This window comes from Pantherophis guttatus, chromosome 2 (assembly GCF_059756535.1).
Source record: "Pantherophis guttatus breed Tessera chromosome 2, ASM5975653v1, whole genome shotgun sequence".
NCBI lineage: Eukaryota > Metazoa > Chordata > Lepidosauria > Squamata > Colubridae > Pantherophis > Pantherophis guttatus.
The window spans coordinates 172,002,802-172,020,808 of NC_142064.1; the positions used below are offsets into that span (position 1 = coordinate 172,002,802).

The window sequence follows — 18,007 nt, forward strand, 5'->3', positions numbered from 1 at the left end:
TGCACCATCTCAGCCTCTGCCATTGGTTATGAAAACAATGAGCCCACAGGTTCCGCTGTATCAGGTGGCGGCTCTGGACCTGGCAAATGTCCAGCCACGTGTGCCGTGTTCCTAGCCTTGTGCAGCAAGGATTTGAATAAGGCTGGCCGGAAAACACCAGTGAAAGCTGGCTGATAAGGTGTTAAGCCCTCGTCTTCTGAAAGTTCTAACTCCCCGGGCATCTCTTCCTCTGAGGGTGACTGATTTGAGGAAGCAGGGGAGTATGGCTCCTACATGGGCAAAAAGTCCCCCGAGGCCTGGGGCCCAGGGGGAAAGCCAGGGGCAAGGGATGGTAAGAACTAACTGAAGCAGCTCTCTGGCTTTGCTGTAAACAGGCTGCTATCCCCTTTTGCATAGCCTCAGATATTAAGGCTTCCATGCCAGAAGGAAATTGAAATTCCTGGGCTTCCCCTGAGCGGATTCCCACTGCAGTCGGGGTAAAAGTTGAGGAAGCCCTTTGCCTTGAAGGCTGTTGCCAGGCAGAAGAGGTAGAGGAAGGGTCTGGATATGAGCCAAACTGTGACTCACTGTTGCTGGGCAGAATGGCTTCAGCTGTCAAATGCTGCTCTCCAGCGCCATCTGGAGATAGAGCCTGTGGAGGCCTGCTGTCAAATGCCTCAATTTGCCCCAATGTTTGTCCTTCATCTTGGCAGGAAACTGCCTGAGGGCTGGAGGCGCTCTCCTATGGTCAGCCTCCTTCAGCGCCCTGGCCACTTCCTGATCGATGGCCTTCTGGCACCTTGCTGCCTCTCATTCTGCTGCCTTAGTAGGTCTGGCCATGACCCTGGAGCTCTGCGACAGCTTTGCTCTGGCTTTTAGGCTTGCGGGCCTTGATCCTGAGGCCCCAGAAGCCGCTCCGTCCTTCCTTGCCCTGTCCGGGCTCTTCTGCGCCAAAGTGGTTTCATTCTGAAGTTCCCGCCGAGCAGGCTCACCTTGAAAGGCGGAAAGAACGGCGGCAGGCAGCAATTTGGGAGTATGTCTGGCAATTGGACAGGAACTCGATCGTCGGGGGCTCCTCTGATTACGCAGTGGCAGCAGTCTTGATGACAATCCTGTCAGTTGGCCTCCCTCAGTTAATGGCGGAGCTTCAAAGCTCTCACCAGGAGCGCTGTTTTGGCTCCGCAAAAGCCCCAGCTAGCACTGCAAGCAAGCTCGACTGGCTGCCTTGTCAGAATTACCTCCTGGTGATCTGACCTGATGCTGAACGGCCCTCAGCGGGCTCAAGATAAAAGCTCTTCACACTGTATTAGGTGGTGGTACAGCTGTCAAGGATGTGAAGGAACTGTTCTGTTGGCAGTGTATCAGTGAAAAAGGTTGGAGAAGGATCCAGGAATAGGAGACCTAGATAAAAGCATGTCTGTCTTTAGCTAAGACTGAGTCAAAAGCTGGGGACCATTGGGGTAGGCATGTCCTCACAGCTTGTCTGGTCCAATCCACTAAGTGAAAAAGACTGACAGGAACAAGCAGTGGGCGGGACTAGGACTGCAGAGGAAAAAATGATGAGGACTCAGTATATCCAATCACACTTCAAACAACCCATATGTAGGATTGTCGGAGCAGCGAGTCAGGAAAAAGGTACTGATGCTTAAAAAATCTGAAGGAAATTAAAAAGTAAGGTAACAGAAAACAAGGTGCTTAGATAGTATCACCACTGAGCTCATAAGAACTCAAAAAGTAGTCACTGCTAGGCAATCCTAGCAAAATGACATCCACAATTTGCTATTTATCACACACAATTCTCCCCCATCCTCTTTAATGTCATGGCAATGAGGAACTTCTACTCATTTTAAGTCATCTGAATCTTCAAGATTAATGTTAAATTATTGAAAAGCCAGCAACTTATATCAGACTTTGTTAACTTTGAACATGCACATATTAATCAATCTAAACAAAGAAGTTCCCCAACAGCTTATGGCATTGTAGGATGCAGGACATAAGTTGAAGACCTGTTCATGTAAGATTAAATGATAACACAGCATTTCACACACCTATTAACAGACTTCAAAATAATATTACAAGTATTACTAAATATACAATCTTTAGTTGTATTTTTTCACATTTTCATTACATGCATTACTTCAATTTCAAAAGCAATTTCATATAACATGGACATCTATTCTTCAAGAAGTACATTCCACAGAGACTTTTTTTTGCCAATCAGAACTACTTATGCAATGCCAGTTGCTAATTTAGTATGGAAGAAAAACAAGATAGGCAAAAATGATTATGATAAGACGTATTAAGATTTAGACTACAAATAAGACCCAAATAGAAGTTACATGTAGTTAATATTCAACAATATGAGGAAACACTGATGAATTTATTTTGGATATTATTTTTACAATAGGTAATTTGTGATGCTTAACATTCAATTTAAAATGCTTACCAGCGTTAGCCTGACTCTGCATTGCTGTGGTGATAGGTACTATGTGTGTTCCGTTTTGCGTTACAGTTTTTATTGGTAGCTGGTGTTGACCTAGAGGTGCTTGTTGTACTAGAGTAACCGTTTGTAACGGTGTAGTCTGAGATGTCTGAATGATGCGACTGGCAGCTCCTAGAGTTGTATGGCTAACTGCGGGTACAGGTTCCACTTTAACTAGAGAGAGAAAAATTAGGTAAATGTTTGAAATGGTAAAAGTTGCAAGTAAACATCAAAGTTCTTTTATGATATATAAAAGAAATTAGCATGAAATTTCAATAAATCATTATATTATTTTTACCTTTCATTTCATTGTGATCTCCATTCTCTTGAGGTTCTCCTTTAGGCTGGGCCATCACTGTAGCTTGTGTAACCACTGCTTGCCCAGCTACAGTATAAGTATTTGCTGGTGCTAATCCAGTCACATTTGTGACAGATACAGCTGGGATTTGATGAACAACATGAACCGTCTGTACTACAGGCTGCTGGGACGTTGATGTTGTCACAGGAGTTGCAACAGTGTATGTGACAGGTTTCATAGTTTGTGGCAGCTGCCTCTGTACAGTAATTAAAACAGGTTGGCTAGATAGGGGAGATCCTGTAAAGAAAGGTAGAAAGAAATCCTTTTTAAAAGAGCCATGATTCCCCCCCCTCCCTTCAAGTAATTTTCTAACTACTCAGAGATTAATCCAGTGGGGTTAGGAATTATTATCTCTTCATATCAGGTTAAAATTCATTGCTATGTCACTATTAGTACTACTAGTACATTATAACCTGATTTTTTAAAAAAACCTTATACATAAAATGTTGTGCTGCTATATTTCAGTGACAGAATACATCCACTGAAGGTGGAACACAGTGGTGGGTTGCTACCGGTTAGCCCCAGATTGGGCGAACCGGTAGCAGCAGCGGTGGGAGGCTCCGCCCAGACGCTTTCTGTGCAGAAACATCACGTGCAAGCACCCACGAGCAAACCAGTAGCAATGGGTTTTGAAACCCGCCCCTGGTGGAACATATATTATTCATTTTCTAGCACTTCTAGGTATGTCTCAAAAAGTCCTTTGTTTTTCCCTTTCTGCAGACTGCTTTCTGCATTCTATACTGTTTAACTGTCAAAATAAAACAATGCATTTACAGATAGTCCTCAATTTATGACCATTTATAGACTCCCATCCAGTGGCGAAATCCCAATTATTTTACTACCAGTTCTTTGGGCATGGCTTGTTGGGCGTGGTGTGGTGTGGCTTGGTGGGTGTGGCAGGGGAAGGATACTGCAAAATTTCCATTCCCACCCCATTCTGAGGCCAGCCTGAGGTGGTATTTCCCAGTTCTCCGAACTACTCAAAATTTCCGCTGCTAGTTCTCCAGAACCTGTCAGAACTTGCTGGATTTCACCCCTCCTCCCATCCCTCCGCAGGCTATGACAAAAATTAACCCTTTCTCCTCTGAGGTTTACATGAACTGGCCAGGATGTTAGTAATCTAGTAAAATGGGGTTTGTGGCTACCTGGGGGGGGGAGGGAACCGGGTGGCGCAAGTGGCAGGCTAATGCACATGAGCACTAGCGCAGCTCAACTTATGAGCAGCGAGCTGGTGTGCATGCACACACACACGGTTGATTTGCACAAGTAGCGCTGCATGAGTATGCATGTGCACCAGCCCACCACTCGCACAAATCAAGCTGGAGATGCATGTGCGCCAATCTGCCACTCGCATGGCCCAGTTTCAAATAGGTTATGGACGGTAGTGAATCGTGGCCTGAGGGTTGGGGACCCCTGGTCCACATGGTCCAGAATTGTTGCTGTAATCCAGCAACGTGAAAATGCGATAAGCTACAGAACTGTGCTATTCACTGTTGGGAAGCAACAACGTTCATCACAGCTTATTTCACTATGAATTTATCAGCCATAATTTAGTATGAGGAAACATTTATATTATGTCTTATATATTATATATTTATCCAATCTTTACCTCTAATAGCTAAAAGGGGTTTATATGGGATTGGCACAGTCACCCAATGAATTTTCATAACTAAAGTTGGACTTGCATCTTGCTCTCACCCGCCCTAGTTCAACATTTTAATACTACATAACATTGCCACCACTAAGGTAATATATTTTATTTTCATGTAAAATTTCTAGAATCCTTGTATTTTAAATCATCCACAGAATATTCTTGTGTAATTTTAGTACATAAGCACTGCGTGAAAATTTCACCTGGAGCACTCTGTGCAAATCGTGCTTCTTGTATTACTGCTAATTTTGGCTGGATACTGCTTGGCTCAGGCTCCATTGGGACAGGTGACCCTTCCCTTGACAGGCTTTCTGGGGTTTGCACACCACTCGAATGAGCAGATAATACTCCAGAATGATTAGGAGAAGCTGGGGCACTTCTGGAAATAAAGAACAGAAATGGCCACTTTTAGATACAAAATTAATAACTATTATCATAACCCACAAAAAAAATTCTGATCCGTACACTTTCCACAGGGAGGATTTTTTGCTGTTTAAATAGCAGTCAATGTTCTTGATTATAGAAGTTTTATAGAGGTAACTTAAAGGCAGGCAAAGTATTTATTCAGAAGTACAGAATAAAACAGTGGTATAAACGGGCCAGAATTTAATGAGAATTTTAATAATAGAAACACATGTCCTACATTCTATATTTAAAGTGAAATACTTTAATCTTGGTTTTTCCACTCAATTTATATTTGTATCTTCTCTAAAACACAAGACTTATTTTAAATAAACAGTTCTTCACCAAGATGCATGTTTCAGACAATGCCTAAGTAATAAATTTCAGTTTAAACAAAATTTAAATGTAATTCAATTGAAGCAAGAAATGAAAATGAAATGTTATTTGTACTCCTCACCTTAAAACTATAAATTCCATCTTTTACTCACTTCTAATTCAAGTCTTTTTTGATTCTTTAAACTATTAATTTAACAAATTATTAAATTATTCCAAATACTTAACGGGATAAAAGTCAATTTTAGTTTCCAATCATGTCTTTTTTACGAGAACGTGAATGTATTCAAATTTTCATAGAGAATATGCTGCTGGGGAATTGTAATTTGGAGCATAAAAGCAATGTGTGACTGGAAAAGGTTAAATATTACGTATTACTTTCTTTTCTCTCTGCTGTTTTCTTTAATCCCAGGTGTTTTTTTTTTCTTTTTTTTAAATGGCTGAGACTATGAGGAAAATATCAAGTGATTGTTTTGCTAAAAGTAAACGTAAAGTCTTTCTTTCATTAAGATTGACTTTTGGTGACTATATGGATAGTCTGAAAGAAGAATATGTTTCTTGGCAACAATATAGCAGTTGCTTGTTACTGCCTTTTTCAGGAATTTAATTTTCTGTTTTCCAATATAATCTACAGCCTGGACATCTTTTTATAGTTTCCCATTAAAATACAAACCAGAGCTTTCTGCAATCAGCTCAAGTTGACTAGGTGATTTTATAGGGTGCAATAAGTGTTTGTAGGTAACACCAAACTGTGAGCAGGCTGATTACAAACGAGTCTCCAGTCATGAACCAACTGCATGTGTAACAGCACAATATGTACACTAAGGGAATTAATCCGACTATCCCCAGTTATTGCTTCTATGATTCCTGCACTGGACAGTGGGTTGGAATATATTATCTCCAAGGCTCATAACCAACTCCTTACATTCCATTATTTTAAGATAAGAAATGAAACATGCTGCATTTACACAAACGACAAATGGCAAAGAAATTAGCATGACTAGAACAGTGGAAATGTTCATACAGCAAGAATTAATCCTTTTCTTTCAGTTAACATAACACATTGAATAAAGATTAAGTAAGACAGTCTAGGTTTACATAATAGGCTAAGCCACAAGAAAATCTAACCAAGGTTAGTATTAATATGTTATTTATTCATATAAACTGAATAAATAAATCAATAATTACGCTTAGTATATTATGCAAATACATTTGCTAGATCTTTAAAGTGTGAATACTATCGGTAACAACTCCAGGGAACATTTCTTCCTTAGATGTAATCATAAAAGAACCATCAAACCTCCTCAAGGAGAAAATGTTAATAGTTTCCTTTGTGCCCCAATCATTTATTTGATAAACATCTCTGTTGTTTAGACAAGCAATGATCATCCTTCAGTCAATAGACCCTGAAGTGCGCTTAAAGGAAAGCCTCTGGACTGCTATGCTTAAGTTGTCGTCCTCAATACCTTACCTAGAAGAAAGAGGTCCCAGTGGGGTTCTAAAGCAAGGTACTCCCCTTGGCCGCCTTTTTCTAAAAGCCTGTTCTATTAATTTGCTTTCAGAGGCAGGATCTATCCTCCAGAAGGAACCCTTGCCTGGTTCTTCCTGGGAACGTGGTACTTTGATGAAATAACGATTCAGAGAGAGATTGTGACGTATTGAATTCTGTGAGTCATAAAAGAAAACAAAGAAATCATCCATCTCAGTATTAAGTTGGAATACATTCTAATAAAAAAAAATCCCATTTAGAACTGCTCATATTCTTAAACTGCTTTCTTATTCTTAGGTCCTTGGTTAGGACTTGAAAAATTGACTGAGTGTGTTTAACTGTAGACAATCCACATATAACAACAAAGATCTGCAAACAAAAGTAGAACAACTGTTGCAAAAAACCAAAGATATTAAGAATAATAATAATTGGCATATTGGATACAATCACAAAACATCTGGTGTACTACTTGAAAAACCACCGGCATTGACAAAATCTCCATCATTCAATTGCAAAAAGCAGCTTGGAACAGCTTAAATTCTGTGACGATATCTTTACCACCATATCAAATAACAAATCTGCTTATCCCAGATCCTTGGGAACAACTCAGCAGGTAGATAAAAATGCCAAATCCAGTTTAAACATTAGGTTGATTGTACAACCACCACCAACAACAACAATAATAATTTAAAAAAAACTTCAATATATACAGTCAACATATGTTAATGTGAGCAAAACAAGATGACCATAGACTTTTTTTCAGAGTTCAGACATTCAAAGGCAATAGGAATTAGGATGAATCTATAGTAATATAAAGTTATTGAAATTGGAATGAATGTTATTTGGTTTCATAAATGTAAGGATTGTATTATGAGCACATTGTACAAAACAATGCACATATAATGACATTCCTTATACCATTAATATTAAACTGTTTAATTTTAATATATTCTTCCTATATGTAAAGATATTTCAACATCAAATTTCACAATCAAAATTAGATTGTATAGAAATATAAATGGCACAATTTGCAACTAAAAAAAGTTGTGAAGTAAACTATTTTATGAAGAAATTCTATGGGAAAGGAATAGTTTACAAGAACAGGTAAGAACCTCAAAGTACCATGTTTCCTCTGAAACATCACAAAGCTACTCCTGGTTTAGACAATCAATTTCCAGAAAACGCTAGACCATTCCTGAAGTAACTAGATTGATGTGATCTTAAGGAAGAAATAGCTCTCCAGAATTATCTCTCCCCAAAATAATCTACCCAAACTATACTTTGCAGATGCCTAGCTTTAATTCACCATAGTTAGCTCATTTCATTTAAAACAATATTAATAATTTTTACCTGCCAGCCCTTGTCTGCTGTCCTGTAGTAAGGATAATTTTTAGTTATGTGCGTATAAATTCCATTTAGTGTAAGTTGCTTATCAGGAGCCATTGTAATTGCTTGTACAATTAGTTGTGCATAGGAATAAGGTGGCTTTGAATCATCCTAAATATTAAAAATAATAACATAATGAAAATAGCTCATCCCTCCAGGAGCATTAGAAATATAACACCAACTTTATAATTTAATACAAAGGACATTATCACTTGAGAGATACCATCATACACATTTAACAACTTTTTCATTTTTATTACATATTTGCATTTTCAATTTTATCACATACAGAGCTCTGCCTGCCACAATTCATTCCAAGTATAAAATACCTCTAATGTGCTTTACTGTTACCATGCCCTTTTTCTCTTAGTATATTCACCCTGCAACTCCTAAGCATATTGTTCGTTATGTAGGGACTAAGTTCAGCCTAAAATAACCAGAGAATGCTAGTTTGGCCTACCTGAAAACTTCAACTAATCAGCACTCACTTTCATGCTGCTTCCTGAGTATACAGCTCTCTACTTGCCAATCCACCCATTTCTATAAATTTATAAATAGCAAAAATAATTATTTAAAAGAAGCACAAAAAAGCATCATGTAGTGCATGATTTTGTTTTTCTGTATTTGTGGCCATTTATCTTTGGGTTCACAACTCACAAACTAAGCTAGTCTGCTGTTCAGGTAGGGGCAATTAGCAGATTGGGGAATTGCAGCTAAAGTACAAAAGCCAAACATGCTTCTCTTTTTGGCAGAACAGCATTTTTGTTTATATACTTATTTGTTAATTTATATGCCACCTTTATTGCAGGATCTCAAGACACTTTTTACCTTTATCAATGCAAGAAGAATACTATGAGACAGGCCCATGATGGCGAACCTATGGCGTGCATGCCACAGGTGGCATGCGAGCTCAGCTCCTCGGGCCTTCTGGGCCCACCAGAAGTAGGAAACAGGTTGTTACATGCCTGAGGGCTTCGGGGTGGTGGTGGGGAAGACTCATTTTTCTCTCTCCCCAGCCTCCAGAGCCTTTCTAGAAGCCTGGGGAAGGCGAAAATGGCCTCCCCCCCCCGAGAGGCTGGAAACGGCCTGTTTCCCAACTTTTGGTGGGACCCGAAGCTGTTTTCGCCCTCCCCAAACTCATAGAAAGGCTCTGGAGCCTGGGGAGAGAGAAAAACAGGTCTACCGGGCCCACCGGGCCCACCGGGCCATCACGTGCCAGGAGCAAGGTGGGAGAGGGGGGGTCGCATGTGCAGGGCGCATAGAATTATGGGTGTGGGCACACGTGTGTGCGACCCCCACCCCTGGCACGTGATGGCAAAAAGGTTAACCATCACTGAGATAGGCTAAATAGAGAAGCTGCAAGTCTAAGAGTTTCTCCTTCTAAATCTTGCAAGTATTGCCTGGTTTCTGGTAATCATGCTAGCTTAATATCATCCAACAGTTTATCACATGTCTAGAAGAGAAATGAGGTAAAAAGCATGGACCACAGCAGAAAGTGTATCCATTCAAAATACAGACATCCATGACAGTAGACGTTCTCCTGTAGCAGAAGCAAGACGAGAAACAAGAAGGGGAGGGGAGGAACCCTCATATTTTTTTAAAAAAATGCCATATTGTACGGCATGTTACCACTTCGCTTCTAGCCAGATATGTGCAACTTGTTTGGGATACCATCACAATTTACAACCATGATTGGCATGCTCCAATAAATCAAAGATTACCAATTAATCCAAACGTATTTTCAGAATCCTCACCTGAGGTCTTAGGCTCATGTATAAACACACGCACTACTAATATATCATTAAAAACTGTTAAGTTTGAATATGCTTTTCTCAATTTTGAATGTGGTAAAATAAGCAGCTTACAAAATGGCTTTTTTCTTTGCTTTTTATGCTATCCAAATTTCAGCCATACGTTTATGTAAGCTTTAAGTTCAATGTGAATATCATAGGATCTATTTTAGTTTTCAGTCTGAACTGCTACACATAAACTTTATTTCTGTTTACTTTTCAAAGCAATATTTTTCAATTAACTTCTAATGTATTACTCGGTAACTGATTTTACAAATTGATTCTAATCAAAAGAATCTCACCTTTGGGCTATCTCCACCAGATGCTTCTTTATCATTTTCTGACTGTGAATTGTCAGCCATAAGATGTAAGTCAGATGGTATTACACGACTCATTTTGTACCCTGAAGAACCTGCACCACGAGGACTAGATGGGCAGGAATTTGCAGCACTGTAAAACAGTATGAAAAGAGTTGTCTATTTCATCACAGAATATATATCATTGTAGCCAGTAATTTCCTTCAGCTAAACATAATTTCCTGAACAAACATTCTCCAGCTGTCTGAGTTATACTGACATTAGTGAGGAATGACAATTAAAATGATACAGATTTTCCTTCTGTATTATCATCAGAATATATATTTATAGAAACATCTTTGCAAATATTGCCTCTATTCCAAAAACAATCCCTTGAGATTAAAAACAGGCTAATTCTAGATTTTCAATGACAGGCAAGATTGAACAAATCTATTTGCCTTTACTATAAAACACTTGCCCTTATGGTAAGTGTCCGCTCTTCCTCTTAGTGTAATGTTTGGAAGAATCAGATTATAATAATTATGCCAGAATAAATGTTATTAAAAGTATAATATTAAATCTAAAGACTTGATATTAATAAAACACATAAATTATTATAAACCTGCCAAATAATAGTAAGTTTTAAGAAGGACTACCATATCTGGATTCCAAAAATAACATGAAACCATTTTCAATGAGTTAGAACTTCTGGTATCTCTTTGTTACTATCTTAGTGATTATTTGGATTTTTGCAGCCTATATATGGTAGCCCTAGTTTTAATCCTAGAATGATGAATTTAAGATAGGTATCACATGGTCATTACTATTGCTAGCAGAATTATAATTCCCCAACAGATTTTTATCATTTTAATCAATTCATTTAGAAGAATTTGTATTAAAACAAGGTCATAAATAGGTTATTTATTAATAGGAGATTCTAAAGTAATTTTATTATAATATCCCAGAAATATTTTTGAAATTTATCAAATAACTTAGTCTTAGCTGAAGAAATCTGTCTGCATTCCAGGGTAATTAAAACAGAAAATGTTCCTGCTGTTTCAAAATGGTGTTTGAAAACACAGCCCACAATACCTTTGATAGACAGGGGTTCATATAAACACACTTAATAAAAAGATGAAAATATTTTTAATAATGCACTTTACTGCGTTATAAAATGTTAACAACAGTATTCGTAATATAACTTAAAACTTTTTGCATTTTGGAATGACACATTTTAAGATGCTATAAGATATTTTTAACAGCATATTTTTAAGACTATGAATTCCACTAAAAAGCTAATATTTGGGATTTTTATTTTTCTTGCGGAAAGTCTTAAGTATGTAATGCTTATATACAGTATGAATGCTATAAATAACAGAGTTACAGAATATATACATTTAATTTATAAGCATAGATGTTCCATAGGAAAAAAAACATTTCTGAGTTCCTTCATATCTGAGCACTGTTTTTTATCAGGGCAACCTGTTCTACCCAAATATTGGATGCAGCATACTGCTTCCCCTTTATTTTTTTGTCAGTAAATATAAATTTAAAATCTGAGCACTGGTTAACATAAAGAACTAGTTACTTTCCCCACGAGAAAAATGAATATGGTCACAATTACCTCTCCTGGGGCATGTTGTTTATGTTTTATTCAGCCTGAAAATGATGTTTCTGATTTTACATGAAATAATGTTTTTTCTGATATCAAGAATCACAAAAGATACTCTCATAACTTTGGCATATTTTTAAATTAAATTAAGTAGTTTTTTTTTAATCATACAATATACTGATCTGGTTCACATATAACACCAAGTTATTGTGCAGGATGCCTCATTGACAACATATCCCCTTCTAGTTGCAAACCTTGCCTTATATTGTCAGATAGTGACGACAATTTTCTGCAGTAGCTTTTAAAGAATGGAAGAGATATATTAAGAATGATACATAATAAAATATTTGCACAGAATGATGCACAAATACTTTTTGTTCTTAGTTAAACCATTTCTCAAATATTTTAGAGACAAATCGGACGTTGCTTACCTGAACGTCCCTTCTCGACGCGCAGCTGGAGAATCCAAAGCTTCGGGTTGTTCAGTAGTTGATAGCCTACACTGAGTGTGTTCCTTTAAGAGATTTCTCTTCAGACACGCCCACTTGCTCAACAGAGTCCCAGTTTTGTTCACGAAGTAAGGAGCAGTAGAGCGTCAGGAAGGAATGTCCAGCAGCCAGCTGGGTGGGTTGGATTCTCCAGCTGCGCGTCGAGAAGGGACGTTCAGGTAAGCAACGTCCGTTCTCCAACGCGCAGCTTGGAGAATCCAAAGCTTCGGGATTTACCCAAGCAAGTTCATACAGGGAGGGAACCCGGCTGCTGTACGTCGTCTGAAGAGTTGCATACAGCTTGGAGCACCCGGCGGCCGAAGGATGCCTCCGCCGAGGCAAAGGAATCCACCTTGTAGTGCCTGATGAAGGGGTTCAAGGATGACCAGGTAGCCGCCCTGCATATGTCAGGAATGGAGGCATTAGTGGCCCAGGCGGCCGTAGTGGCGGCGCTCCTGGTGGAGTGTGGAAGAATTCTCTGCGGAACCGGTTTGTTCCGAGCCGAATAAGCCCGAGAGATGCAGGATTTAATCCATCTCCCAATTGTCGTGGAAGAAACCTTCCGGCCCATGGAAGCGGGCAGAAAGGAAATGAAGAGCGATTCAGATTTCCGGAAATGCTCAGTCCGCTTAATATATCGGCGCAGGGCCCGTCGGACATCTAAGAGGTGCCAGTCTGCTTCCCGAGGATGTCGAGGATCGGGGCAGAAGTCCGGAAGGATCAATTCCTGGGCTCGATGGAATGTGGAATTTACTTTAGGCAGAAATGAGGGGTCTAGTCTTAATACCACGCGATTTGCGTGGAAGATACAAAGGTCGTTTCTCACAGACAGTGCAGCTAGTTCGGATACACGGCGAGCCGAAGTAATCGCGACCAGAAAAGCCACCTTAAGAGTCAGAAAGCGGAGGCTGATTGAGGCGAGAGGCTCAAATGGAGGGTGCATGAGGGCCTGAAGGACCAGAGTCAAATCCCAGGTCGGGTATCGATGTATAACAGGGGGGCGCAGGTTGGATGCCCCTCGCAGAAAGTCGCGAATCGTCGGGTCCTGGGAGAGAGGAAGCTTTGCAGAAGTCGAAAGGACCGTACTAAGTGCAGCAACTTGGCGACGAAGAGTGTTAGGCGCAAGGTGCTTGTCCATGCCCCGCTGAAGGAATCCCAGCACTTCGGGGACAGAAGCAGACGTTGGATCCAGGTGGAATTTAGCACACCAGGAGCAGAAAGAGTTCCAGGTTGCGTTATAAATGCGGCATGTTGACGGCCGTCTTGACGCCTGAATCGTGGGGATCGCATTGCTAGGCACGTTGGCTCGCCTTAGCAAGATCCGTTCAAGCGCCAGGCGGTCAACTGCAACCACTGCGGGTCTGGGTGCAGAATGACCCCCTGGCTGAGAACGATCCTGTCCCCTGGAATCCTCCACGGCCGTGCCACCGACAGGTCCACCAGATCCGCAAACCAGGACCTCCGAGGCCAGTGGGGTGCGACCAGAACGACGTCTGCCCTCTCTGCTATTATCCTGCGGATCAGACGAGGAAGGAGCGGTAGAGGGGGAAAGGCATAGAGGAGACCCCTGGGCCAGGGAGATGCGAGGGCGTCGACTCCCTCCGCCTGAGGGCACTGGTACCGGGTGAAGAACCTGGGTAGGTGAGTGTTGTCGCGGCTGGCAAATAGATCGATTAGAGGCGTGCCGAATCTGCAGACGATCTCGGTGAACAGATCTGGGTGAAGTCGCCACTCGGCGTGATCCAAGTGTTGTCTGCTGAGCCAGTCCGCTGTGATGTTCGCGGTCCCGGCAATGTGCTCCGCCACAAGGGATAGGACGTGCTTTTCCGCCCAGATCAGCAGTAGGGTCGTTTCCTCCATCAATGGACCCGAGCGAGTCCCCCCCTGGCGGTTCACGTGCGCCTTTGCGGTTACATTGTCCGTGCGTATCAGGACATGGTGCCCCGACACAATCCGTTGGAACCGTTGGAGGGAGAGGCGGATCGCACGGAGTTCCAACCAATTGATCCCGTTGAGGCTCTCCTCTGCTGACCACGTTCCCTGGGCAACGTGGGATAAAAGATGACCTCCCCATCCCGTCAGGCTGGCGTCCGTTGTCACTACCAGGCGCTGTAGATTCTGGAAGTAGCTGCCCTGATGTAGGCTCTGGGAGGACCACCAGAGGAGAGACCTTGAGACCTCTGGCGGGAGGAAAACTTGTGTGGGAGAGTTGCTTCTCCTGGCTCTCTGAAAGGGGAGGAGGAACCACTGGAGCTGGCGTGAATGGAACCTCGCCCAAGGGACGACAGACAGGCAGGAAATCATTTTGCCGAGCAGGCGGGACAGGAGCAGCAAGGGCACCTTCCGAGAGGAGAGGACCTGGGATGTTAATAACTGGAGACTGGAACACCGGTCCGTTGACAGGAACACCTGGCCCCTTACAGAGTCTATTAATGTCCCGAGATGGAGAATGCAAGTAGTGGGCTGCAATTGGCTCTTCGGGATGTTGAGGGAGAAGCCATGATGACGAAGGCAGCGACACAGCACTGCTAGGTCTCGGGATGCTCGGGCCGGAGAAGGGGAGAGCACTAGGATATCGTCCAAGTAGCAGTGGAGGCGGATCGGATGTTGACGTAGATGGGCCGCCACTGCTGCCAGGAGCTTTGTAAAGGTCCTTGGGGCGGAGGAGAGGCCGAAGGGCATTGCTCTGTATTGGTAATGCCTGTTGTTGTAGGCAAAGCGTAGGAAGCGACGATGGGACAGCCGTATGGGAACGTGGAGGTACGCTTCCTTCAAATCGAACGAGGTCATCCAGTCCGATGGTCGAATGGAAGCCAAAATTGATCGAAGGGACTCCATTTTGAACTGATGATATACTATAAATTCGTTCAGCCTCTTGAGGTCTAGGATGCCCCTGTGACCCCCGGATGATTTGGGGACCAGGAAGAAAATTGAATAGAAGCCGGTCCCGCGATGATGGTGGGGGACCGGTTCGATGGCTTGAATTTGAAGCAGGTGATGGATCTCTGCCTCCATTAGCTGGCGCTTGTCCAAGTTGGGGGAAATAGGGCATTGTACGAAGTGAGAGGGAGGTCTTGAACGAAACTCCAGAGTAAGTCCCAGACGAATTGTCTGGAGCACCCAGGCGTCCGACGTCGAGATCTCCCACTGGGGAAGAAAATGAGCCAGACGGCCGCCAATGGGAAGATGGATGTAGTCACTTCCCTCTTCGAAAGGTACGGGATCCCGTACCTCGAAATGGTCGTTTGGGTGCTGGGGCCTTCCGACCACGGTCCCTGAAGGATGATCTATCGAGGGAACGGTCGAAACCTTGAGAATAGGGCCTTGAGGAGAAGGATCCTGAGGGACCGGAGTCGTTCCGAAAGGGCTGCCTGGTGAAGTAGGACGAAGGTCTACGGTCTGCCCTCTTATACGATGATGGCATCACCTTCCGTTTATCCTTGTCCTCGACAAGGATGGGGTCTAAGGCTTCTCCAAAAAGACGGGACCCCTTATATGGAGTTGAAGCGAGGCGCCACCTAGACTTGGCATCAGCTCTCCAATTTTTAAGCCATAATAAACGGCGAGATGTGACGGACGACACCAGGGCGCGCGAAGCAAACTTCGCGGCGTTGAGCGAGGCGTCTGCTGTATATTCGGTAGCCGCCACCAGTTTGTTGACATCTTGGCGGAGGCGTGAATCCGCAGGGGGAAGGCGCTCGTGGAGTTGACGGAGCCAAATTAGGCAGGCACGGCTGAAGAAGGAAGCAGAGGTGGCTGCCCTAACCGCCCATGCGGCCGCATTGTGCGTACGTCGGAAGTTAAACTCAGCTTTTCGGTCCTCTGAGCGCAAACCGTCGGCGACGTCGTTGGAGATTACAGAGGAAGCCGTCAGATTGGCCACTGGCGCGTCAACAGTTGGTAACTGAAGGAGATCTTGGAGACTAGGCGCCGAACAATAAAGTTTTTTGTCTAGCCCCGAAGGAGCGGGCAAGGAGGAAGGCGTGGACCAGGATCGTTGGACCACCTCAGAAAATAGCTGTGGACACGGAATAAAGTCCGCTTGCGCCTTAGGCGCCGTAAACAAGGCCTCATGTTGTTGAGAGGTACTGGGCTGATCAACTTGAGAGACTGGGTCAGCCATATTTGTGGCCAACTTGGCCTTGCGCAAGAGCGATTTGAATAACGAGGGTCTAAAGAGCCCAGAGAAGGCTGGCTTTTCGGGTGGCATATCTGCATCATCAGATAAGTCCATATCCGACGGGTCGCACTCTCCCTCCTCCGAAGACGACTCCTCGTGGTGACCATGGTCCAGATACAGCTCGGACCCATGCGTCATAGCCTGATACTGGGTAGGGACCTGTTGAGGGTCCCGGGCCAGAGGAGGAGGAGGAAAACGTGGCTGAGGCCAGGCTCCATATGGTGCAGCCTGTTGAGAAGTCGCTGCCAGTGTCCTGGTAACCGTGTCAGAGATGATCCGCTGAATATCATACTGAGAAGGTGGAGGAGCTGCCTCCGTGGCGCGCAAGCCTGCCGCCGTGGGAGTAAAGGTTGCCTCCGGCTGAGACCGTCGAGGGAGAGTGGCAGTGCACGAGAGGTCCACCGGCTCCATGCAGTGAGTCGATAACGCCTCAGGGAAAACTTCCATGTTTGGCGATGGAAACAACGGTTGCAAAGGTTGTTGAGGAGCCTGATGGACGGGCTGGACCGTAGCCTCGACAACGGGCGAGAGTGGCGTAGGTAAGTGTGCGAAAACAGCTTGTGCTGACTGGTTGCGCGCTTTCTCGAACTGGCGCTCCAGAGCCTTGTGTCTCCTGGAGGCGTCCTTGTCTGCAGCTGATGAGTGTTTTGTCTTTTTAGAGCGTGGAGCAGCCGATGAAGATGAATGTGAAGCGCGTTTACGGGACCGTTTACGTTGCTTGGCCTGGTCGTGAATGCGCTCGGGAGAGCTGTTGTCCTCCAGATCAGATGAGAGAGCACGTTCAGCCATGTTGTAACCTTTGTTTCCTTTATTTTATTTATTTATTTTATTTTATTTTATTTATTTATTTATTTATTTATTTTTTTGAAAGGAGGAAGATGAAGATTCAGTAAGTATTTAATTTATGTGGTTATATAGATGGATACAGAGGAATAGGTGTTGCTTATTAGCCTTCTTTTTTTTTTTTTTTTTTTTTAAACAGGAAACAATTGAAGAACTATGGAGTAAATGAAGATAGCCCAAGGCTAGCAGGTAAGTCTTTTTTTTTTTTTTTTTTTTTGTTTGTTTGTTTGTTTTAGGAGTAGAGGCTGGGGGGAGGAATTGGGGTGGGGGGTGGGGGTATGGAAGCCGTGCAACTAGCCGATTGCTCCAAAGAGACAGGCTAGGTAGGTCCCCCAATGCTTGTAACCAGAAGATCGGCCTCTGCGACTCACTGCGCCTGCGTGAGGCTGTCACCAGGCAGAATTTGACAGCCGTTAGAAATCTTCTCTTTTCAGGCAAGGAAATGGCGCCGAGCAGGGCTTGCAGAGCGAGGGCGACAGAAGGAATGGGGGGGGCTGTTCCCCTTTGAAAACAGAACGGCGATAAATTGAGCCCAGAGCAGAGACCCAGCGTCCGGGGGGAGTCCTTGTGGGGGGAGGAGGGAGGCCGAGGGGCGCGAGCTGCGCTGATCGCAGCTCCCAGCGCTAAGGCAAATAGGAGTAAAAAGGCGCGCGCTTTGAAAGGCAGTCCAAGCGACGGCGCCTACAGCCCTTAGAAAGGTTGCAGCCGAGGGAGAAAC

At 43.3% G+C, this 18,007-nt stretch overlaps 1 protein-coding gene across 1 annotated transcript in view; it reads right to left on the minus strand.

Moving 5' to 3' along the window:
• FOXK2 (forkhead box K2) overlaps positions 1 to 18,007 on the minus strand; it is a 61,583-nt gene that overhangs the window by 10,208 nt on the left and 33,368 nt on the right. Inside the window, exons 3-8 of the mRNA XM_034407753.3 lie at positions 10,173 to 10,320; positions 8,045 to 8,191; positions 6,677 to 6,870; positions 4,674 to 4,849; positions 2,760 to 3,056; positions 2,426 to 2,635 (exon numbers count right to left, since the gene is read on the minus strand). Of these exons, the coding sequence (XP_034263644.2) occupies positions 2,426 to 2,635; positions 2,760 to 3,056; positions 4,674 to 4,849; positions 6,677 to 6,870; positions 8,045 to 8,191; positions 10,173 to 10,320 (1,172 nt within the window). The remainder of the gene's footprint in view (positions 1 to 2,425; positions 2,636 to 2,759; positions 3,057 to 4,673; positions 4,850 to 6,676; positions 6,871 to 8,044; positions 8,192 to 10,172; positions 10,321 to 18,007) is intronic.